General features: G+C 38.0%; 4 protein-coding genes across 6 annotated transcripts in view; 1 reads left to right on the top strand and 3 right to left on the bottom strand.

The window, feature by feature from the left end:
* Positions 1-401: 401 nt before the first annotated feature.
* On the bottom strand, positions 402-2,495 carry LOC148301643 (uncharacterized). The gene is made up of 3 exons (XM_088272943.1): positions 2,318-2,495; positions 1,901-2,240; positions 402-1,654 (listed from the first exon to the last, which is right to left on the bottom strand). Exons 2-3 carry the CDS (start codon positions 2,193-2,195, stop codon positions 600-602), a joined length of 1,350 nt encoding a protein of 449 aa, XP_088129069.1. The 5' UTR covers positions 2,196-2,240; positions 2,318-2,495; the 3' UTR covers positions 402-599.
* A 160-nt stretch (positions 2,496-2,655) lies between these two features.
* LOC148301642 (nitric oxide synthase-interacting protein homolog) lies at positions 2,656-4,958 on the top strand. Its single transcript, XM_088272951.1, has 2 exons — positions 2,656-3,423; positions 4,505-4,958. Exons 1-2 carry the CDS (start codon positions 2,774-2,776, stop codon positions 4,749-4,751), a joined length of 897 nt encoding a protein of 298 aa, XP_088129077.1. The 5' UTR covers positions 2,656-2,773; the 3' UTR covers positions 4,752-4,958.
* LOC148301640 (uncharacterized) overlaps positions 4,897-24,995 on the bottom strand; it is a 36,624-nt gene continuing 16,525 nt past the window's right edge. Inside the window, exons 2-11 of one of the 2 annotated variants that reach the window (XM_088272941.1) lie at positions 19,821-19,866; positions 18,135-18,294; positions 17,453-17,547; positions 15,949-16,132; positions 13,976-14,139; positions 12,591-12,772; positions 12,080-12,317; positions 11,184-11,378; positions 9,549-9,670; positions 4,897-6,886 (exon numbers count right to left, since the gene is read on the bottom strand). In XM_088272941.1, coding sequence (XP_088129067.1) covers positions 6,586-6,886; positions 9,549-9,670; positions 11,184-11,378; positions 12,080-12,317; positions 12,591-12,772; positions 13,976-14,139; positions 15,949-16,132; positions 17,453-17,547; positions 18,135-18,294; positions 19,821-19,844 — 1,665 coding nt within the window. In that variant the 5' untranslated portion in view covers positions 19,845-19,866 and the 3' untranslated portion in view covers positions 4,897-6,585. Of the gene's footprint in view, positions 6,887-9,548; positions 9,671-11,183; positions 11,379-12,079; positions 12,318-12,590; positions 12,773-13,975; positions 14,140-15,948; positions 16,133-17,452; positions 17,548-18,134; positions 18,295-19,820; positions 20,076-24,995 lie in introns of those variants that run through there. The other variant, XM_088272939.1, reaches the window with a different exon arrangement.
* The window catches only part of LOC148301639 (venom protease-like), a 38,677-nt gene continuing 34,830 nt past the window's right edge, over positions 21,149-24,995 (bottom strand). For both annotated transcript variants that reach the window (XM_088272946.1, XM_088272948.1), the window contains exons 8-9: positions 24,480-24,611; positions 21,149-22,289 (exon numbers count right to left, since the gene is read on the bottom strand). In XM_088272946.1, coding sequence (XP_088129072.1) covers positions 22,119-22,289; positions 24,480-24,611 — 303 coding nt within the window. In that variant the 3' untranslated portion in view covers positions 21,149-22,118. The remainder of the gene's footprint in view (positions 22,290-24,479; positions 24,612-24,995) is intronic.

Below are 24,995 nucleotides of genomic sequence, written 5' to 3'. Positions count from 1 at the left end.
AATGTTATCTTGGTCGTTAACACATGACGGAAAGGTGAACAGCCCTCCGCTTAAAGTTCAGGGTAGTATTGAATAAATATTAAAAGTGTAAAATGACTTATATAAAATATTAAGAACTAAAAATATATTAACATGTTTTATTTATTGTTTCGACATTAACTTCGTGGTAAGACATGTTACAATGATTAAAGAAAACACTTGTTTTTTACCACTTGAGTTTTATTATAGACTAGGTACATGTTTCAGAAGTTAAACTTCCATCATTCAGGTCTGTATAATAACTTATTATACAGACCTGAATGATGGAAGTTTAACTTCTGAAACAAGTAGTCTATAATAAAACTCAAGTGGTAAAAAACGAAGTGTTTTCTTTAATCATTGTAATATATTAACATACTAAATACATAATAAATGATTTATTTGGACATATTTACATGGACAACACAAGTTGCAAATAAGTTTCTAATGAGTCAACATGTGTGTTTTCAAACCTCCTTTCCGAGAACATGTAAAATCACATACTGGGCAAGAGAAGGGTTTCTCGCCGGTGTGAGTCAACATGTGTATCCTTAAATCTCCCTTCCCAAAAATCTGTATTCTCATTCAGAACATGAAAACGGCTTCTCGCCAGAATGAGTTACCATGTGCGCTTTTAAATGCTGTTTCCGTGAAAACTTCGACTCACAAATTAAACACGAGAATGGTTTTTCACCAGTATGAGTCAAGATATGCCTGTTCAACCCTCCTTTCCTCGAACACGGATATGCACAATGTGGACAAGAGAACGGCTTCTCTTCTATACGAGTTAGTTGAGATGTAAAACGATTTTCAACAGAATATGTGGGTTCATAATCTGAGTATTTTAACAGTTCCTTGACAGTATGAGCATAATGCATGTGAGCTTTTAGATTTTTTTTCTGAGAAAATTTTGATTCACACTGTGAGCAAGAGAAGGGTTTTTCAGCTGTATGAGTCAAAATGTGACTCATTAGACTGGCTTTTCGCGAACATGTATATTGACACTCTGAACATGAAAAAGGTTTCTCGCCAGTATGAGTCAACGTATGTGTTTTCAAGTGCTGTTTCTGTGAAAATTTTGATCCACACTTTGAGCATGAATAGGGTTTTTCGCCAGTGTGGGTTAAAATATGTTTCATTAATTCCCCCTTCCGCGAAGCTCTATATTCGCACTCTGAACATGAAAATGGTTTCTCGCCCGTGTGAATCAACATGTGCGATTTTAAATGCTGTATTTGCGAAAAGTTTGATCCGCAATTTGAACATGAGAACGGCTTCTTACCGGTGTGAGTCAACATGTGACTCGCCAAACTGGTCTTTCGTGAACATTTATATTCACACTCTGAACATGAGAACGGTCTCTCACCCGTATGAGTTAGCATATGTCTATTTAAACCTGATTTCTGCGCACATTTGAAATCACAATCTGAACATGAAAAAGGTTTCGCCCTTGTGTGAGTCAAGGTGTGCCTTTTTAAATGCGCATTGCTTGAACATTTGTATTCACAAACTGTGCATGAGATCGGTTTTTCGACAGCGTGAATCAACATGTGCGTTTTCAAATGTTCCTTTACTGAAAATTGACAATCGCATTTCGTACAAGAGAACAGCTTCTCGCGATTTATCTTCTCTGATTCTGAAAAAAATGCTTTAAATGTTATTTCTATTAATACCCAATTAAGACGAAAAAATTAATCAACACTATGCGCATGCGAATTTATTTAAATCACCATCACACCACGACACCAGGTTAAGAATGTTTGCAAAAACTGAGTGGTGTGGCGGTCTATTCTCTCTGTTTACCCCTGCGAATTGCGGCTTGATGGTTAGTTGATTAGTTAATAGTAATAAAGGATCAAGAGCTTCCGAAAGATATACTTACTATGGTCAAGTTCTATATTGCCCGAAAATATCAAGCATTCTTGCTTAATATTAGGCTGGAAAACATTAATTTTTTCGTGTTCTGCAGTACTGGTCCCTGGTCCAATTATAGCTGTAGTAATACATTCTTTATTATAGGGAATATCGTCTTCTTCGTCGTTACTCTCTGGCTCCGCCTTGATAATAGGAACCTCTGGAAAGATGACCTCCTCCTTCACAGTGCAACCTGCCCACTGTTGTCTAGACTCTGCCCCAGAAAGGACAGTCTCTTGTTCAGTCTTGTATTCAAGCTCCATCTCATATTCAATAGTCTACCGTCAACAAAACGTCATACATTTACCCTGAAAACATTTACAAAGTGTTGGAAATGTGCAGTCTTGTGTAGTCATAAGTTTGACAGATGCCACTATATACTCACCTTCCAGATGGCAATCGTTTAGTCATGAAAACAACGCACATAATCTAGACAATACAATAGTTTTATTTTCTGAGCATGGAACATTTGAAGCCAATATGAAAAATCGATTGATTTAGTTCATTATCAAACAAACAATATAACTCATTACGAGGCGGATCCCAAAGAAACATCTACGCATAGACAAGAATCTAAGTATGTATAGACAATATGGAGTTTATAATTTATTTTATGTACTTACCCGCATGCATTTTTTTTTCTTAAAACCCAGAAAGCCATAAAAGAATGAAAAAAAAGAAGAAGAAAGTCCATAGAATATTTTGAAAGTTCTCGATCTTTTTGTGGTATATAATCTTTGGCCAGCGCCTTGTTCCTGTTTGACAGCTGTTGTTTTTGTTTTTCCCATTTGTCCATCTGGAATTGTTAGCTGTTTTTGTCAAATTCAATTGATAAAATAAAATGACACGTCACGCTCGCAACTGCACGGCGGGCGCCGTCTACACATACCACGAGAAGAAAAAAGACGCCGCGGCCTCGGGCTACGGGAGCCTGCACAACCGCCTCGGGAAGGACTCCATCCGGGGCTTCGACTGCTGCAACCTGACCCTGCAGCCCTGCAGGGACCCTGTGCTCACGAGGGACGGCTACCTCTTCGACAAGGAAGCCATCCTCCAGTACATAATAACGAAAAAGAACGAGCACAGCCGGAAGCTCAAGGAATTCGAACGCCAGAAAAAACGCGACGAGGACGATCTCGCTGAAATAGCCGCGGCCGAGAAGCGATCGAATTTGCTGAAGTTTATGAATACGGAGAAGAATATTGTCAGCGCGTCGGCGTCTGGGAGTAATGCCGCAAAGTCGTCCAATCTTCCCGGGACTTCTGCGGAGTCTGTTTCCAACATGGCGAACGGAAAGTCCAAGGACTTGCCGAGTTTTTGGGTGCCATCGCAGCTCCCCGACGCCAAGAGGACCAAGCTGAAGAAGCCCGAGGGGGGCGTGTTCTGCCCCGTGACCGGAAAACCGTTGAAAATGAAGGATTTGATTAATGTCAAGTGGACCCTGGTCAAAGATCCCGACGACAAGAAGTCTCTCATCGCCAAAGAAAACAGGTAAATTTAAGACGGAAAAATTTACGGCCGCCATCTTTGTTTTTTCGTGTTTTTTTTACATTTATAACTAACTAACTAACCATCACGCCGCTTCCCGCAGGGGTAGGCAGAGAGAATAGAACGCCACACCACTCTGGCTTTGCAAACATTCTTCGCTTCTTCCACGTTCATGCATCTCTCATACATACCCGCCGATTGTTACGACTCCTAACCTGACCACTTTCAAGTATTTGGCATACCTGATCGTGCCATGTTTTTTTCGGTCTTCCTCTACTTCTTTTACATTTATCGCTAAACAAAACGGGTACTTGCATAAATGTGAAAATAAAAACAAGAAAAAAAGCCTTAATTTTTTCTACAAAAATAACTCCTGTAATTGGAGATAACCCAGATTTTGTGAACAAGTATTTGGACACACTCAAAATGTTGTAAAAAAAAGAATACTCTTGTTAAAGACGTAAAAGAATCCCGTATGGAATACCCCCTCAGGCACATGGAACAGGTATTGTTCAGCATATCTTCCTACAGGCATAACCATCGGCAGGTTGCTCCTGTATATAGGAATGGGAAACTATCTATGCCCACGCTGTCCTTAGCTAACTATCGGGAACATACAGACCGATGCTCCGGATAGTTTCAGGATTATCCATCATACCGCGCAACAATGGATAGAAATGCCTCATCAAATACACATTCCTTCTAGTCTCTAGACTGCTGTGGCCGAGCATACCCTGGAGGAACTGGTAGCTCTTCCTACAGGCATAACCATCGCAGGTTGCTCCTGTATATAGGAATGGGAAACTATCTATGCCCACGCTGTCCTTAGCTAACTATCGGGAACATACAGACCGATGCTCCGGATAGTTTCAGGATTATCCATCATACCGCGCAACAATGGATAGAAATGCCTCATCAAATACACATTCCTTCTAGTCTCTAGACTGCTGTAGCGGAGCATACCCTGGAGGAACTGGGTCGGGTAGAGCCGAGGATAATACCCGCACTCTCTCATGTAGAGTGAAATTTCTTTTGGACTTGCCTCATCAAATACACATTCCTTTTAGTCTCTAACTGTTTCCAGATACATGTGTCCGGTGACGCACGACATCCTGAGCAACGCGGTGCCGTGCGTGGTGATCGCGCCCACGGGCGACGTGATCACGCAGGAGTGCGCCGACCGCCTGGTCCGCAAGGACTGGCTGCACCCGCTCACGGGGCAGGCGCTGGGGCCCGGGGACCTGGTGGCGCTGCAGCGCGGGGGCACCGGCTACTGCACCACCAACGAGCGGCTGCAGGGCACCTCGTCCCGGCCCGTGCTGCAGGCCTGAGGGGGCACGCCAAGCAGGAAGCAAGTCGAGATAGAATCTTGCACTTTTAATATAATTATATGCAGTACCTCCCGTTCTTCCGGGGTCGTGTTGGCCGGGACTTAATAATAATCTCCAGAAAGGTTAAAGAAAAAAACTCATGTAACTTTGTAAATATTTAGTTTTATATTGTAATGTTTTATGAAAAATAAATATATGTACAATTAAAACCATTTTTTTTCACATATACACATATATACATATCGCTCACTCTTTTCAACAATATCATATCGCTCACTCCTTTCAAGAACGTCATAAATCAAAAATCGTCAATTTTCAGTTGTGCATGTTTTCAGAATGCCGAAAGGATGTACCATATCCCAGCAAAAGAGGCATATTTTTAACTTAATATTTACCCGCTACAGGGCAAAAAGTATTGTTTTTGCATTTTGAAGAAATGGTATTGTTTAATTATTATTTTAAAAATACAATTTTTTTTTCAAATGGAGAAAAAAACTTCAGGTTTTACCTAAAAAGATCTGTTACACAGTAAAAAGTTCAATAAGTGGCTTGATATTTATTTTTAATACATTGCATTATATTTTTAAACTTTAAAAACGTTCTCCTGAAAAATCAAGTTTTTTGATTTATGACTTTCTTGAAAGGAGTGGGCGATATATCATTCTGTCCGCCTCCGTAGTGTAATGGTCAGCATGCTCGCCTACCGTTCTGGAGGTCCCGGGTTCGATTCCCAGGGGGGTTTAATAAATATAAGTGATTTTTTCACTCTAATATTCATTCAATATGTATTACACTGGACTGGTACCTGAAGTGGAGGGCTGATCACCTTTCCTTCATGTGTAATCGATCGAGATAACACTGCATTTATATGAAGCAGTGCCCTATGCACCATAGGGGTGCGGTAAGGGTTTTATTTATTATTTTATATCAAAAAACTTGATTTTTCAGGAGATCGTTTTTAAGGTTTAAAAATATAATGAAATATATTGAAAATAAATATCAAGCCACTTATTGAACTTTTAATATGCAACAGATCTTTTTAGGTAAAATCTGAAGGTTTTTTCTACATTCGAAAAATATTTTGTATATCTAAAAAACTAATTGAATAATATCTTTTCTTCAAAATGCAAAAACAACACTTTCTGCCCTTTAGCGGGTAAATATTAAGTTAAAAATATGCCGCTTTTGCTGGAATATAGTACATTTTCTGGGCATTCCGAAAACATGCTCAACTGAAAATTGTTCATTTTTGATTTATGACGTTCTTGAAAGGAGTGAGCGATATACACAAATATACATCGGCTGTCCAAACTCAAAACACAGTAAGGAACATTTTTTGTAATAGGTTTTTTTTGCATTTTTGGGCTAAGTAGATTCTACTTGCAACAATGGATAGAAATGCCTCATCAAATACACATTCCTTCTAGTTTCTAGACTGCTGTAGCCGAGCATACCCTGGAGGAACTGGTAGCTCTTCCTACAGGCATAACCATCGGCAGGTTGCTCCTGTATATAGGAATGGGAAACTATCTATGTCGACGCTGTCCTTAGCTAACTATCGGGAACATACAGACCGATGCTCCGGATAGTTTCAGGATTATCCATCATACCGCGCAACAATGGATAGAAATGCCTCATCAAATACACATTCCTTCTAGTCTCTAGACTGCTGTAGCCGAGCATACCCTGGAGGAACTGGTAGCTCTTCCTACAAGCATAACCATTGCAAGTTAGTCCTGTATATAGGAATGGGAAACAATCTATGCCGACGCTGTCCTTAGCTAACTATCGGGAACATACAGACCAATACTCCAGATGATTTCAGGATTATCCATCATACATTACGCAGGACATCTATGGCTTTTCGAAGCATTACTTTGCAGTCATGAATTCTCTCTTCCAGGCTGCCCGAATTTTCGACATCTCTCAACTCCCGGTCGCCAGATATTTGCGGATGCGGCTTCAGAACTCGGTCGTCGAGGATGTGAATTCGGTCGCCCGTGACGGCGTTCAGCTCCTCTGGACTTTGAATCGGGGGGTCGCCTTTCGACGCCTCCGCAGCCATGTCGGTCTGATTTACCTCAGTCAGCTTATGACGTTTTCTGTGCGCGTTTAGATTGGAAACTCGGCTAAATCTGGAAAAAATAATTATTCAGTCATTAAAAAGTTACATATCCCTGATAAGATGAGATGTACGACAACACTTTGAATGGGTACAAATTTTTTTTTACTGCGCTGGGTTTGTTCACATATAATAAAACCCTTATCCGCACCCCAATGGTGCATAGGGCACTGCGTCATATAAACGCAGTGTTATCTTGATGGTTTACACATGAAGGAAAGGTGATCAGCCCTCCGCTTCAGGTACCAGTCCAGGGTAATATTGAATAAATATGACAGTGAGAAAATCACTTATATTTATTTTACCCCCCTTGGGAATCGAACCCGGGACCTCCAGAACGGTAGCCGAGCGTGCTGACCATTACACTACGGAGGCGGACAAAAACATAGGAGACATCTATATAATGATGCTAATTACACTACATATCTACAACATTTTGAGTGTGTCCAAATACTTGTTCACAAAATCTGGACTATCTCCAATTACAGGAGTTATTTTCATATTATTTTTAACAAGTGTCGTCAATAAATTTGTAAAAAAATTATATGAAATAATGCATTACAAAAAGCTTTCTTTACTGATTTGTAGATGTCACACTTAGTATCTTTATTATTTTTTGACATCTCATCAAAGATGAAGAAGAATATGGAAGTCTGGGCATTTGCGGGGCTGACGACCGTAATAGGCTGGTTTAAGTGACCACTTTACACACGTGTAACATTCACCAATTCTACCCATTATTGACAACCTTCTAAGCTAAATATTATTTAATTATTGAAAGCTTCTTTTCATCTCACCAATACGGCTGTCCAAATTTAAAACACAGTAAGGGACATTTTTTTGTATGTAGTAGGTTTTTTTTGCATTTATGGACTAAGTAGACTACTAAAACAACACTACAAAATCTACTACAAAATCTGGATTATCTCCAATTACAGGAGTTATTTTCATATTATTTTTAACATCTCATCAAAGATGAAGAAGAATATGGAATTAAAAGCTTCTTTACATCTCACCAATAGATGTCTCTAGTGAAGTTCTAGTGATTCAAGAACAAGGTTTCTAAATTGGTTCATATATATGTAATAAAATAACTAGGTACCTACCTATACATTTTATTAAGTACTTACAAATAGTACCTACATAAAACAGTTCTACCACCAGATGTCGCATGCGTCGCACAGAATTAAACAAAAGAGATCCGATAGAAAAAATATAATATTATTAACTGTCAGAATCAGATAGATATAAAAATTATTGTAAAGATTAATTAAGAATAATCTTTTATTGTCGTTTCTTTAATTACAAAGCAACACATTGTTTATTTTATTATTATACACCCACTTTACATATTATTTACACCCAATTTACAAAGAAAAATATTACCACGTTATATATATATATAGAACTTCCAAGAATTTGAGTAGTGTGGTTGTCAATAATGGGTAGAATTGGTGAGTGTTACACGTGTGTAAAGTGATCACTTAAACTGGCCTATGACAGTCGTCAGCCCCGTAAATGCCCAGACTTCCATATTCTTCTTCATCTTTGATGAGATGTTAAAAATAATACAATATATATCAATATTTGAATAGCTACATATCTAAATTAAGTCTGCCTATAAATATTATTCTTCTTCAAGAATTAATTCTTGCTGTTTACTTTTAAATCATTTAACATTTCGCTCACTCCTTTCAAGAACGTCATAAATCAAAAAACTTGATTTTTCAGGAGAAAGTTTTTAAAGTTTAAAAATATACCACAATGTATTGAAAATAAATATCAAGCCACTTATTGAACTTTTTTCTGTGCAACAGATCTTTTTAGGTAAAACCTGCAGTTTTTTTCTCCATTTGAAAAATATTTAGTTTATTTAAAAAAATAATTAAACAATACCTTTTCTTCAAATTGCAAAAACAACACTTTCTGCCCTGTAGCGGGTAAATATTAAGTTTAAAATATGCCGCTTTTGCTGGGATATAGTACATTTTCTGGGCATTCGAAAACAGGCACAACTGAAAATTGACGATTTTTGATTTATGACGTTCTTGAAAGGAGTGAGCGATTTGTGAAATTTTGTAATTGGAATGTTACAATTACCTGTTCCATTTGTTATTGATTATTTTAAATGTCCGCCTCCGTAGTGTAATGGTCAGCACGCTCGGCTACTGTTCTGGAGGTCCCGGGTTCGATTCCCAAGGGGGGTAAAATAAATATTAGTGATTTTTCACTGTAATATTTATTCAATATCACCATGGACTGGTACCTGAAGCGGAGGGCTGATCACCTTTCCTTCATGTGTAAACGATCAAGATAACACTGTGTTTATATGACGCAGTGCCCTATGCACCATTGGAGTGCGGATAGGGGTTTTGTTATTATTATTTTTTTTTTTTATGTATTTATGTTAATGTTCTGTTAAATTTCTAAATAAATAAATTGCACTCCTAAGCCCAGACGTCCATATTCTTCTTTGTCTATGTTGAGATGTCGAAAAAAGTGTAATTTATCAAGTGGTACGCGGGCCACAGAAGGTTGGGAAACGCTGATTTATGACTGTTATTTTTTTTTTCGATTTAAAATTGTTATTTTTTATATGTGTATCGACTACACAGCACCGAAACGCACGGATTTTTGTTGACAAGGGGCTGAGAAAGTTTTTAAAATTTCCTTACTGTTTGTGGCACGTGGGGCAGTCATGCTTCTGGGCATTTCCGTGCGGCAGCGTGTGCAGGCGCAGCGAGTCGGGGTGAGCGCGCACATCAGAGTGCACGCGCTGGTGGGACTTCAGCGAAGACTGAATGAGAAAGAGGCGAAAATCAATATTGAGTAAAATATTCTTCAAACCCAATAATGAAAACACACAACTTTACACTTTTCCCATAAAGGGCATTCGGTCTACTTTCATCCTAGCAAAACCATATGTGGTAGAAGTTCCAATGGTGATATAAGGAAAGGGTGCAAGGCTGAGATGAGCACTATCCAGCAAACTAAGGAAGGCGGCTTGGGATGGTTTGGGAAGGATGAGAGTAGACTGGATGCAGTCGGGATGCCATCTCTCAGTGCGGCAAGACCATGTATGGTAGATGTTCCAGTGGTGATATAAGGAAAGGGTGCAAGGCTGAGATGAGCACTATCCAGCAAACTAAGGAAGGCGGCTTGGGATGGTTTGGGAAGGATGAGAGTAGACTGGTTGCAGTCGGGATGCCATCTCTCAGTACGGCAAGACCATGTTTGGTAGATGTTCCAATGGTGATATAAGGAAAGGGTGCAAGGCTGAGATGAGCACTATCCAGCAAACTAAGGAAGGCGGCTTGGGATGGTTTGGGAAGGATGAGAGTAGACTGGATGCAGTCGGGATGCCATCTCTCAGTGCGGCAAGACCATGTATGGTAGATGTTCTAATGGTGATATAAGGAAAGGGTGCAAGGCTGAGATGAGCACTATCCAGCAAACTAAGGAAGGCGGCTTGGGATGGTTTGGGAAGGATGAGAGTAGACTGGATGCAGTCGGGATGCCATCTCTCAGTGCGGCAAGACCATGTATGGTAGATGTTCCAATGGTGATATAAGGAAAGGGTGCAAGGCTGAGATGAGCACTATCCAGCAAACTAAGGAAGGCGGCTTGGGATGGTTTGGGAAGGATGAGAGTAGACTGGATGCAGTCGGGATGCCATCTCTCAGTGCGGCAAGACCATGTATGGTAGATGTTCTAATGGTGATATAAGGAAAGGGTGCAAGGCTGAGATGAGCACTATCCAGCAAACTAAGGAAGGCGGCTTGGGATGGTTTGGGAAGGATGAGAGTAGACTGGATGCAGTCGGGATGCCATCTCTCAGTGCGGCAAGACCATGTATGGTAGATGTTCCAATGGTGATATAAGGAAAGGGTGCAAGGCTGAGATGAGCACTATCCAGCAAACTAAGGAAGGCGGCTTGGGATGGTTTGGCAAGGATGAGAGTAGACTGGATGCAGTCGGGATGCCATCTCTCAGTGCGGCAAGACCATGTATGGTAGATGTTCCAATGGTGATATAAGGAAAGGGTGCAAGGCTGAGATGAGCACTATCCAGCAAACTAAGGAAGGCGGCTTGGGATGGTTTGGGAAGGATGAGAGTAGACTGGATGCAGTCGGGATGCCATCTCTCAGTGCGGCAAGACCATGTATGGTAGATGTTCCAATGGTGATATAAGGAAAGGGTGCAAGGCTGAGATGAGCACTATCCAGCAAACTAAGGAAGGCGGCTTGGGATGGTTTGGGAAGGATGAGAGTAGACTTTGGACACGTGGAACGAACAAGTGAAGAAATTACCTTGTACATGAAGGCCTTCCCGCACTCGGCGCAGTTGTACTTCCTCTCTCCCGTGTGAGTGCGCATATGCACGGCCAGGTTGGAGCGCAGGGAGAAGCGCTTGGCGCACGACGCGCACGCGAACGGGCGCTCGCCCGTGTGCGTTCGCACGTGGCCCTTCAGGTCCGACGACGTCGCAAACGCCTTGCCGCACGTCTGGAGGAGACAGACAAAGATAAAGAGCACTGCTTGCTTGCGTTACATAAGGTAAATGTAAGGTATGTTGGTGACACAGTGGCGACAACAGCATCCCACAATTGTGTATATAGTCTGGCAAGCGAATTCTAGATTAGTCGTTCCTAGAAAGCAGTCACTCACTTAGAGCTATCTTCTTCTCGGTCTTATTCCTCATTACTGAGGATTGTGAAATATAGTATAATTGGAGATTATCCAGATTTGTGAACAAGTATTTGGAAGCAATGACTCTTCTCCAGTTATCCCTTGACTGTGTTTGATGTAAGATTATGTTCGATGTAAGATTACGTTCAATGCAAGATTATATTCAAAGTAAAATTATATTTGATGTAAGTTTATGTTCGATGTGAGATTACTTTTGTTGTAAGATTATGTTTAATGCAAGATTACATTTAATGTAAGATTACATTCGATGCAAAATTACGTAAAATGTAAGATTACATTCAACATAAGATTAGGTTTGATGTAAGATTATGCTCGATGAAAGATTATGTCCGATGTAAGATCACGTTATATGTAAGAGATCATGTCCGATGTAAGATCATGTCTGATGTTAGATTACGTCTGATGAAAGATTATGTCTGTAAGATTATGTTTATGTAAAATTATGTCCGATGTAAGATTATGACCGATGCAAGATCATGTCTGATGCAATTCCTCACCTGGCAGTGGTGCGGGCGGTGGCCGGTGTGCGTGCGCTGGTGCGCGCGCAGGTTGGAGGCGCTGCAGAAGGCGCGCGGGCAGAGCGGGCAGGCGTGGCCCGCGGGCGCGTGCGCGCTGCCCTGGTGCGCGGCCAGCGCGGCGCGCGAGCGGCACGCGCGCCCGCACACCTCGCACACGCTCGCCGCACCCGCGCTGTGCCGCCACGCGTGCGCGCGCAGCGCCGCGCCCGTAGCGTACCTGCAACATGGCACGATGATTGCCAACCTTCAGCGTGGAGTACTCGGGCCGTTGTATGAGGGGAGAGAAATAGCGAGTAATAGGTATTATATTACAAAGCGGCGTGGAAGGTAAACGCAGCGTAGGAAGAAGGCGTATATCCTGGCTCGGCAACTCTGCGTATATCCTGGCTCCGCTGCAGCACTGGGGCGCTGCTCAGAGCGGCTGCAGACTGACACGATGACCGCCAACCTTCAGCGTGGAGTGTAACAATAGGAATATGACCAAGAGTACCTCTTACTGCATAGGGTGCACGCGAATGGCCGCTCTCCTGTGTGAGAGCGTGTGTGTATGCGCAGGGAGAACGCGTCGTTGGAGCGATAACCGCATGTGTCACACATGTAGTGCGTGAGGCGGCGCTTCTTCTTCTGCTTCTTCTTGAACACAAACTGGAAGTCGTCCGAGTAGTACAGCTCCTAGAAGCATTTTTTATTCTTTTATTAATTCATCTTTTATGTTTTGAATATTGAAAGCATTAACTTTGTGGATCATACTGATATATTATTTTGAGATATAAAAAGACTTAAGTCATAAATTAAACCCTGAAGAGGGCAACAGGTTGTTGCCGAAACTAGTTGGTTAATAAAAATGTGAGTGGATCAAAATACAAAGTCTTTTTATTTCTCAAAATAATACATCTTATATGTTTAACATTTAATACAAACTGTTTTTAACATTTTTTTGGCATATCAACATAGATGAAGAAGAAAGAATATAGAAGTCTGGGCACTATTTACAGGACTTAGATCCCGGGTTCGATTCCCAGGGGGTGGTCAAATAAATAAAAGAGATTTTACACTCTGATATTTATTCAATATTACCCTGGACTGGTACCTGAAGCGGAGGGCTGATCACCTCTCCTTCATGTGTTAACGATCAAGATATTTATATGATGCAGTGCCCTATGCACCACTGGGGTCCGGATAAAGTTTTGAAGAAGAAGAAGATGTATGAGGAGATAATTAAATGTGGAAGAGCCGCAGATTGTTTATTCTCTCTGCCTACCCTTGCTGATATCAAGTTATTTATTTATTTAATTATTGAACGGCTAAAGCCTTTAACATAATACATATATACAGTATCTAATATAAAAATACACTGATGAATACACTAATAGAGAAACAAAAAGTCTTAAACATAAAATAATAATAAAATAACAAATAGCAAGCACTGGTCAATACACGTCTCCTTCACACACCATCAGCGAGCAGCGAGAGAGAGTGAAACACAACGTTTACATTTATCCATTATAACATGGAGAAGAAATGCTGAGAAAGTACACACTTCAAGGTGGATAACAATATATTAAATAAATCTATACTTTCAAAAGCATTGGCTAACATGTGAAGCCACGGAATGGGAGAGAACATGGCATAGTTTGCGTTATGTACAAATACTGGGAATACAGATTTTTGCCTAGTACCTCTTTGACGCACGCTAAGCTTCATTCGATTTCGGAGATCAGGGCTGTCCAAAAAATTGTTGAGAATTTTACATAACAGTTATCGCAATACGGATGTTCAAGGGTGTGAAGAATACTGAGGATTGCGTGGTATAAAGCATAGGGCGTTGGAGACCGCATCCACCCTGCTGTGGCTCTAGTGATCTCACCCTCATACCTTTATTTCCTTGTCTCTCTTCGGCCTTTCTTGTGATTCTTCCGGCACCAAACTACCCGATACAGGATCTTTCATTTTTTTCTCTTTCTTCGTCTTCTTAGATCTCTTCTTGTCTTGTTTCTTCACTTCCAACTGATCGGCTAACCCCGATTTTGCATCATCATCTATAAAAACAAAATATCACAATGGATAAATATCATGATGTGTGATTATTGGCTTATAAATTAATATGGAAAATCCAAGACTATCGGTAACATTCTTATTGACATCTGTAGGGAACTAAGGGAGATATGAAGGTTTAAACTTTACATATTTTAATCAAACGAAAAACGTGCGTTCGCATACGTCATCAAATTTCCGTCTTGGAACGTTTTACGACGTCATATGGTTTATTGTCTATGGTGTATAGAGCTGTAATAGTAGTAGTGTGGATTGTTTGTTTACCATTACACTACCATTTGTGTTATACTAATACGAAGGGAGAGGGGACCATAGACATCGACAAATAGAGCCGCCAATGATTTAGCAATGACACCAACATTAAAAAAAACTATCGCTTCTGTGATGTCATTTATTGCCAACTTACGAAAATAACGTTTTTTCGAAAGCGAAATTTCAAAAAGAAAATGATGAATGAAAATATTGATTATATCGGGTGTTATAAACACTTCACGAGTCTAATACAATCCTTTGTAGGTTAAGTATGTTAAATTAGATATTCCTCCCGTCTGACAAAGATCCATTGGTTTTTGTTATTGGTGTAATTTTTGTACCCCTAATACCGCGGATGGTGTATAGGGCACCACGATGGTATGACGCGATGTCAATGTCTGGAGGTCCCGGGTTCCATTCCTATTGGGGGGGTCAAATAAATATTAAGTGATTTTTTCACTGTAATATTTATTCAATATTACACTGGACTGGTACCTGATCAATGTGTGTCAATGATCAAGATAACACTGCGTTCATATGATGCAGTGCCCTATGCACCATTGGGTGCGGATAAGGTTTAGAAGAAGAAGAAGATGTATGAGGAGATAATCAAATGTGGAAGAGCCGAAGATTGTTTATACTCTCTGCCTACCCCTGCGGATATCGAGATATCGCAATGTGGATGTTCAATAATAGGCAGAATGATCAAGATAACACTGCGTTTTTATGATGCAGTGTCCTATGCACCACTGGGGTGCGGATAAGGGTTTGACGATGATTATTACTTACCTGAATGTGACTTTTCTAAATTCTGTATTCAATATTACCCTGTACTGGTACCTGCAGCGGAGGGCTGATCACCTTTCCGTCATGTGTTAATGATCAAGATAACACTGCGTTCATATGATGCAGTGCCCTATGCACCACCGGGGTGCGGATAAGGGTTTGACGATGATTATTACTTACCTGAATGTGACTTTTCTAAATTCTGTATTCAATATTACCTTGTACTGGTACCTGCAGCGGAGGGCTGATCACCTTTCCGTCATGTGTTAATGATCAAGATAACACTGCGTTCATATGATGCAGTGCCCTATGCACCACCGGGGTGCGGATAAGGGTTTGATGATGATTATTACTTACCTGAATGTGACTTTTCTAAATCCTGTATTGAATTTTTCTAAATTCTGTATTCAATATTACCCTGTACTGTTACCTGCAGCGGAGGGCTGATCACCTTTCCTTCATGTGTCAATGATCAAGATAACACTGTGTTCATTTGATGCAGTGCCCTATGCACCACCGGGGTGCGGATAGGGGTTTGACGATGATTATTACTTACCTGAATGTGACTTTTCTAAATCCTGTATTGAATTTTTCTAAATCCTGTATTCAATATTACCCTGTACTGTTACCTGCAGCGGAGGGCTGATCACCTTTCCTTCATGTGTCAATGATCAAGATAACACTGCGTTCATATGATGCAGTGCCCTATGCACCACCGGGGTGCGGATAAGGGTTTGACAATGATTATTACTTACCTGAATGTGACTTTTCAAAATCCTGTATTGAATTTTTCGAAGTTTCATCAATATCATCTCTCCTTTTATCAATTTCTTTCTGGGCCAGGCTTTTTAAAGAGATGTCATCATCCTCAGACTCAAATTTTTCTTCCACATTCATACCTTTGTCATTATTCTTAAGGTCAACACTTTCAGAGGGGCCCTGAAAAAAAACATGCAAAATATTTTTTTTATTCAACCTACCCCTCCCGGTAATATCGCTCACTCCTTTCAACAACGTCATACATCAAAAAACTAGGTGTTTCAGGAGATCGTTTTTAAAGTTTAAAAATATAATAAAATGTATTAAAAATAAATATCAAGCCACTTATTGAACTATTTACTGTGCAACAGATCTTTTTAGGTAAAACCTGAAGGTTTTTTCTCCATCGGAAAAATATTTAGTATTATTTTTTGACATCTCATCAAAGATGAAGAAGAAAATGGAAGTCTGGGCACTTACGGGGCTGACGACTGCCGTAGGCTGGTTTAAGTGATCACTTTACACACATGTAATATTCACCAATTCTACCCATTATTGACAACCACACTACTCAAATTCTCGGAAGTTCTGTATATAAAATAATAATAATAATCCCTTTCCGCACCCCAATGGTGCATAGGGCACTGCTTCATATAAACGCAGTGTTATCTCGATCGATTACACATGAAGGAAAGGTGATCAGCCCTCCGCTTCAGGTACCAGTCCAGTGTAATATTGAATAAATATTAGAGTGAAAAAATCACTTATATTTATTAAACCCCCCTGGGAATTGAACCCGGGACCTCCAGAACGGTAGGCGAGCATGCTGTCCATTACACTATGGAGGCGGACAAAAATCTGTATATATATTAATAAATTTTGAAAGATTGTTCTTGAATCACTAGAACTCTACTAGAGACATCTATTGGTGAGATGAAAAGAAATAAATCAATAATATAACTTCTCAAAGAAAACAGTCACTCAAAACTAGAAACAAACATCCCAAAGATGTAAAAATAATTTTGAAATACCCAAATTCAACAGAAAACAGTACCAACAAAATTTTGTATTATTTTAAAATCAAACACAGATTTTTTGAGTCTACTATTTTATTTAAAAAAAACATAAAAAATAATATATTATTGATGTTCTTTTTGTAGATATGTATATTGTATTCTACGTGCTGGGAATATAGCAAAAAGGGTTGGTATGTGTATCATATGTACTAATGTGTAAAAGCAACTAGCCGTAACTCAAGTTGCGGCTGTTTGGCGTAACACGGCCCAAAGCATTATTATACCCGGCCTCTATCATATACAATCACAGACTTTGCTCCATCTCTTTCCTCTACCGAGATATTCATTATCCAAATAGCCGCAAAATTGTATTAATTTGATACATATTTTGTCGAAAAGCATCATTTTAAGTTAACTATAAACTTGTTTATCTCAAAACTACTGTTTTTAACTTGCGGCTATTTGCCTTTGCACATTAGTATACCTTTCTCTTAGTACAAGCGTTGACTGTAGACGTCTTCCTGGATCTTTTCCGGATGGTTCTTTGAATTTCTGGATACACGGGATTGTCAAATTTATCTAAAATGAAATACATACAATTTTGAAGTAGTTTCTAGATTTACTGGGATAATAATTGCAAATTCCTTCAGATTTTTCTGCACTCCTGACCCTGGCATACAGTCCTAGCTTCTAGCCATACATGCTATGTAGACTCTCGGGCCTACTGTCCCATATATACTGCTCTAACTATACCCCCCACATGGCTACACCATCTCATAGACCCTTGATCTTCCCAACTATACCTGCCTCAGCCGCACACCCCTTCTGACTTCTGCACTCCTGACCCTGGCATACAGTCCTAGCTTCTAGCCATACATGCTATGTAGACTCTCGGGCCTACTCTCCCATATATACTGCTCTAACTACACCCCCCACATGGCTACACCATCTCATAGACCCTTGATCTTCCCAACTATACCTGCCTCAGCCGCACACCCCTTCTGACTTCTGCACTCCTGACCCTGGCATACAGTTCTAGCTTCGAGCCATATTTATTCATTTATAATAACCCATCCAGCATTCGTCCGGAAAGTAAAAAGCAACCAGACACCCAGAATACCAGATATTCATCACACCTACATTATGCCAATCAAAAATGTTCCTACCTGTTTCGGCCTGTGATTTTTTTCTACAATTTGAGACATTTTTGTTCAGCCTTTTATCGGAGTCCCAGCAGAGCAGTTTGAATCTGTTGAACTCTTCCAATTTATTGATACAAGCTTCGCACAGCTTGCTTGGCAAAGAAACACAAGGGTTATGTTCAATCTGTAAGGGAAAAGAGAGTTACACATCCATTTTGGTACTGACATTTTTAATCGGGTTTTACGATTATTGGATGGAATTCTAATTTTATTTATATTATATATATATATATATATATATATATATATATATATATATATATATATATATATATATATATATATATATATATATATATATATATATATATATATATATATATATATATATATATATATATATATATATATATATATATATATATATATATATATATATATATATATATATATATATATATATATATATATATATATATATATATATATATATATATATATATATATATATATATATATATATATATATATATATATATATATATATATATATATATATATATATATATATATATATATATATATATATATATATATATATTTTGTCCGCCTCCGTAGTGTAATGGTCAGCACGCTCGGCTACCGTTCTGGAGGTCCCGGGTTCGATTCCCAAGGGGGGTAAAATAAATATAAGTGATTTTTTCACTGTAATATTTATTCAATATTACCCTGGACCGGTACCTGAAGCGGAGGGCTGATCACCTTTCCTTCGTGTGTAAACGATCATGATAACACTGCGTTTATATGACACAGTGCCCTATGCACCATATATATATATATATATATATATATATATATATATATATATATATATATATATATATATATATATATATATATATATATATATATATATATATATATATATATATATATATATATATATATATATATATATATATATATATATATATATATATATATATATATATATATATATATATATATATATATATATATATATATATATATATATATATATATATATATATATATATATATATATATATATATATATATATATATATATATATATATATATATATATATATATATTTCTCTCTCACTGCTTGCTGATAGTGTGTGAAGGAGACGTGTATTGACCAGTGCTTACTATTTGTAATTTTATTATTATTTTATGTTTAAGACTTTTTGTTTCTCTATTAGTGTATTCAATAGTGTATTTTTATATTTAATACTGTATACATGTATTTTGTTAAAGGCATCGTTCAATACATATATATATATATATATATATATATATATATATATATATATATATATATATATATATATATATATATATATATATATTATATATATATATATATTGTTAGATTTAAGCAATGAAAAAATTGTATTACACCATCTATGGGCGTCTGATGTAAGCAAGCAGAGGTGCGCAAGAGAGCGGCGCAGAGCGAAGCAGAGCAAATAAGAAGATCTATGACAGTGGTCGGTCGATTAGAAAAACACGTATATTGTTATTAAATAAACTCAATTGAAAAGTTAATCTCTTTGTTGTCTTTGCATCCTTCCCTATTCCCGACAACACATATACATTATATATATATATATATATATATATATATATATATATATATATATATATATATATATATATATATATATATATATATAGGATTTTACCTTCAATGAGATACATTCCCACATAAGATCAGCCAGGCATATGTCACTATCTTTGCAAAAAAGCGACACTTTTCCATTCCGACTGAGGCAGGCTCGACACAACTCTTCACATATGGACATCTTGCATTTGAGTCAGTAATTTCTTCAAAAAACTATATATAATTGCTTTATACATTCATAGTAGGGTGAAAATAGCCATACAATAACGTAAATATCCATCGGCTCGCATCACATAATAACAACAAAAGCAATGACAAACGTCAAACTTTACCATAGATGAATTTAGTAATTTGAAATGTCAAAAAAATGTAACCATTAATAAAAAATACATTAAAAAAAAAAAAAAAAGTACTTACCTACAAACTTCAACAAATTTATCATTTGTACATTTCGCTCACTCCTTTCAAGAACGTCATAAATCAAAAAACTTGATTTTTCAGGAGAACGTTTTTAAAGTTTAAAAATAGAATACAATGTATTAAAAATAAATATCAAGCCACTTATTGAACTTCTTACTGTGCAACAGATCTTTTTAAGTAAAACCTGAAGGTTTATTCTCCATTTAAAAAATATTTAGTATATTTAAAAAAAAATATTATACAATACCTCTTCTTCAAAATGCAAAAACAATATTTTCTGCCCTGTAGCGGGTAAATATTAAGTTTAAAATATGCCGCTTTTGCTGGGATATAATACATTTTCTGGGCATTCCGAAAACATGCACAACTGAAAATTGACGATTTTCGATTTATGACGTTCTTGAAAGGAGTGAGCGATTTGTCCACCTCCGTAGTGTAATGGTCAGCGCGCTCGGCTACCGATCTGGAGTATTATTTTTTGACATCTCATCAAAGATGAAGAAGAATATTGAAGTCTGGGCATTTACGGGGCTGACGACCGTCATAGGCTGGTTTAAGTGATCACGTTACACACGTGTAACATTCACCTATTCTACCCATTATTGACAACCACACTACTCAAATTCTTGGAACTTCTATATATATGAACCAATTTAAAAACCTTGTCCTAGAATCACTAGAACTTCACTAGAAACATCTATTGGTGAGATGTAAAGAAGCTTTTTACTAAGCAGAAACTCTTATATTAGTATGTGAGGTCCGAATCCTGGATTATAATCACACACATGAGAAACTCCAGAAAATACTATTTTCATTTTTATTGTTTAAGCTTATAATTTGACCAGATAATTTATTTACAACATTTTGAGTGTGTCCAAATACTTGTTCACAAACGTTGTGTTACGTTACGACCAAATGGCTCCGGTCAGTCGCCACCAATACTTTAAAAAAAATTACAATAAAAACTCATTTTCAAGTGTAATATAAAGTTTTATTGATTTAAAATCGATGTAGTTTTTTTCACATGGATTTTATTTGACAAATAAAATGTTCTTGTCATATAAAATTCTTCTCCTTTGCTTCTTACCCATATCCGCACTCAATAACAACAAAACAACGAGTGCCGCATAGGGCACTGTATTGTACAAAAGCTTGACTGTTACTTACATGAAGGCAAGATGATCACTCCTGCGCTTAAATGCAAATAAAATTCATATGGAAAAAACTACATGGTCGTTTTTTATTCTTTAAAATGCAGTTCCACCAAGAAATGTCAGTACAAAACATAAATCTTGTTATAACTTAGGTGTTTTTTTTATTGCGAACGGATTAAGCTCTGAAGAAAAATGTTTAATAGTTGTTATGTGCATATTTGGATCTTTGGCTAGTCAATTTGACAACTACAGGGTTAGGTTAGGTTAGGTAATGTACATAGTTGGATGTTTTGCTAGTGAATTTGACAACTACTGGGTTAGGTTAGGTTAAGTTAGATAATGCACATAGTTGGATCTTTGGCTAGTCAATTTGACAACTACTGGGTTAGGTTAGGTTAGGTAATGTACATAGTTGGATGTTTTGCTAGTGAATTTGACAACTACTGGGTTAGGTTAGGTGAGATAATGCACATAGTTGGATCTTTGGACAGTCAATTTGACAACTACTAGGTAAGGTTAAGTTAGATAATGCACATAGTCGGATCTTTGGTAAGTCAATTTGACAACTACTGGGTTAGGTTAGGCTAGGTAATGTACATAGTTGGATCTTTGGCTAGTCAATTTGACAACTACTAGGTAAGGTTAAGTTAGATAATGCACATAGTCGGATCTTTGGCTAGTCAATTTGACAACTACTAGGTAAGGTTAAGTTAGATAATGCACATAGTTGAATCATTGGCTAGTCAATTTGACAACTACTGGGTTACGTTAGGTTGGTAATACGATCAAGGCCACACGATGCTCTCGATCCACGGTACATAGGCTGATATCCTCGTGTACACATTCGGCTGTCCCGCGACTCCGCAGATTCTTCCGCTAGATATCAGGCCTATGAGCAAGTACGTGCAGTGCACGTTATGGTGGTTGTGCACCTGGAGAGGCCCGCCCGAGTCGCCCTGGAACGATCATAAATTCAATTATGTATTTGGTTTTGGCCAATATCTGTACCCGACGGATTCTCCAGTTCTTTGGACACGTTGCGCGTGGCAACGAGGATAGCCTGGAACGCCTAGTTGTGATCGGTAGCCTGGAGGGAAAGAGAGGGAGAGGAAGATCCCCCACACGATGGACCGATCAAATTAAGGCAGCAGCAGGCACCTCAGTGGTTGGAGCGCTACGTGCAGCGCAGTCAAGGGATAACTGGAGAAGAGTCATTGCTTCTGCAAGGGTCACAACCCTCAGCAATGAGGATTAAGACGGAGAAGAATTTGGTTTTTAACCAGTCCGAGAGTATGGACGTAAATGAACGTCAGTGCGAATTTCCCTTAAAGGAGTATGGACGTTAATGAACGTCGAAGTCCGTCTGTCAGTTAGTATGACGTAACTTGTATAGTAATGACATCTGTGGATATTTGTGTGTAATTTTGTCATAATTGAAAAATATTTATTTAATTAATTAGTTTTTTTAAATGTTTTAACATAGTTTCTATCTTCATAATACATCGATTTGATGAAGAAAAAAAATCATGTAAAAAGAGCCCACTCCCCAGAGAATTCGGACATCAACTTTTGTACTCCCGCAAAGGTTAAACAATGCAAGGGAAAAGCGTTGGGCGCCATCGTGGGTTGCAAAATAACTGCCCTATAAATTTATTTAGTCCACCTCCGTAGCGCAGTGATCAGCGCGTTTGGCTACCGTGCTGGAGGTCCCGGGTTCGATTCCCAGGGGGGTCAAAATAAATATGGCCGATTTTCACTCTCACATTTATTTGATATCACCCTGGACTGGTACAAGAAGCGCAAGGCTGATCACCTTGCCTTCATGCAATTAACGATCAAGATAACACTGCGTCGCTACGATGCAGTGCCCTATGCACCATCGGGTGCGGATAAGGGTTAGAAGAAGGATAAATTTATTTTAATGTTCTTTTTAATCTAATTTTATTTTAAATATCAATTGTATTCTTGCCAGAGCCTTTATTTTACACAACATTTTGAGTGTGTCCAAATACTTTTTCACAAAATCTGGATTATCTCCAATTACAGGAGTTATTTTCATATTATTTTTTGACATCTCATCAAAGATGAAGAATAATGTGGAAGTCTGGGCACATAGTTCTAGTGATTCAAGAATAATGTTTAAAATTGGTTCATATATGGCTCACTCCTTTCAAGAACGTCATAAATCAAAATACTTGATTTTTCAGGAGAACGTTTTTAAAGTTTAAAAATATAATACAGTGTATTAAAAATAAATATCAAGCCACTTACTGAACTTTTTACTGTGCAATAGAACTTTTTAGTTAAAACCTGAAGGTTTTTTCTCCATTTAAAAAATATTTAGTTTATTTAAAAAAAAATATTATACAATACCTCTTCTTCAAAATGCAAAAACAATACTTTGTGCCCTGTAGCGGGTAAATATTAAGTTTAAAATATGCCGCTTTTGCTGGGATATAGGACATTTTCTGAGCATTCCGAAAACATGCCCAACTGAAAATTGACGATTTTTGATTTATGACGTTCTTGAAAGGAGTGGGCGATATATAGAAGTTCCAAGAATTTGAGTAGTGTGGTTGCCAATAATGGGTAGAATTGGTGAATGATAAACCAGCCTATGACGGTCGTCAGCCCCGTAAATGCCCAGACTTCCATATTCTTCTTCATCTTTGATGAGATGTCAAAAAATAATATGACCCTTTATTATAAGCTAAAATATAATGTATACCCACACACAGGCTTTGTCTTTGTGGGATCTTTTTTATGTATTAATACTATATATTTTTTTGTACTTGTAATTATTATATATTGTGAAATGCAAAAGAATTTATATAAAGGTCTTTATCATGGGTGGCCAACCTTTTCAGCAGCCGGGCCAGATTTGAGAAATGATATTTTACACCGGGCCGTAAAACAAAATTTCTTCTATTATTCAAAGCAAACATAATGAGCTACGCACGGTGGAATGTTCTTTTGGTAGTTTTATGCACACATGAAAAAATATGTGAAATGCTCCACGGGCCGCAAGTAGACACCCGGCGGGGCGCATGCGGCCCGCGGGCCGTGGGTTGACCACCCTTGGTCTATATCCAGCAGTGGAAGACAGAAGCTAAAGATGGTGTATTTAGAATGGGTACTCTATATACCTGACAAGTGTCTTTGATATCGGATGACAGCCCCGCGCAGAACTGGATGCTGTCTCTAACTCCTTCAGGGTTTCTCCTAGAAGGCGGGTTCTTCCTTGAACATGTGTCCTTATCAAATATTTCTAGCACCGCCTGAAATTGTAAGCTATTTTATAATCCAAATATAATACTATCTAAATACTAATTAATATGAGGATCTGAAGTAGATTTGGAAGCATAATATACCAGAATAGCAAAGGAGGTGTCATTTTTTGCTGCAGACCAATCCACAGGATAAGACCACGGAAGAAGAAATATTTTCAAAGTGTCTCATTGATATATATATTTTATTTATTGTTTCGGCATTAACTTTGTGGTAAGACATGTTACAATGATTAAAGAAAACACTTCGTTTTTTACCACTTGAGTTTTATTATAGACTACATGTTTCAGAAGTTAAACTTCCATCATTCAGGTCTGTATAATAACTACATATACAGACCTGAATGATGAAAGTTTAACTTCTGAAACATGTAG

The sequence above is a fragment of the Brachycentrus maculatus genome, unplaced genomic scaffold (genome assembly GCF_059751285.1).
Source record: "Brachycentrus maculatus isolate JH-2025_06_01 unplaced genomic scaffold, ASM5975128v1 h1tg000534l, whole genome shotgun sequence".
Taxonomy (NCBI): Eukaryota; Metazoa; Arthropoda; class Insecta; order Trichoptera; family Brachycentridae; genus Brachycentrus; species Brachycentrus maculatus.
The sequence above is the reverse complement of the archived record's forward strand: the minus strand, read 5'-3'. Positions and strand labels throughout refer to the sequence as shown.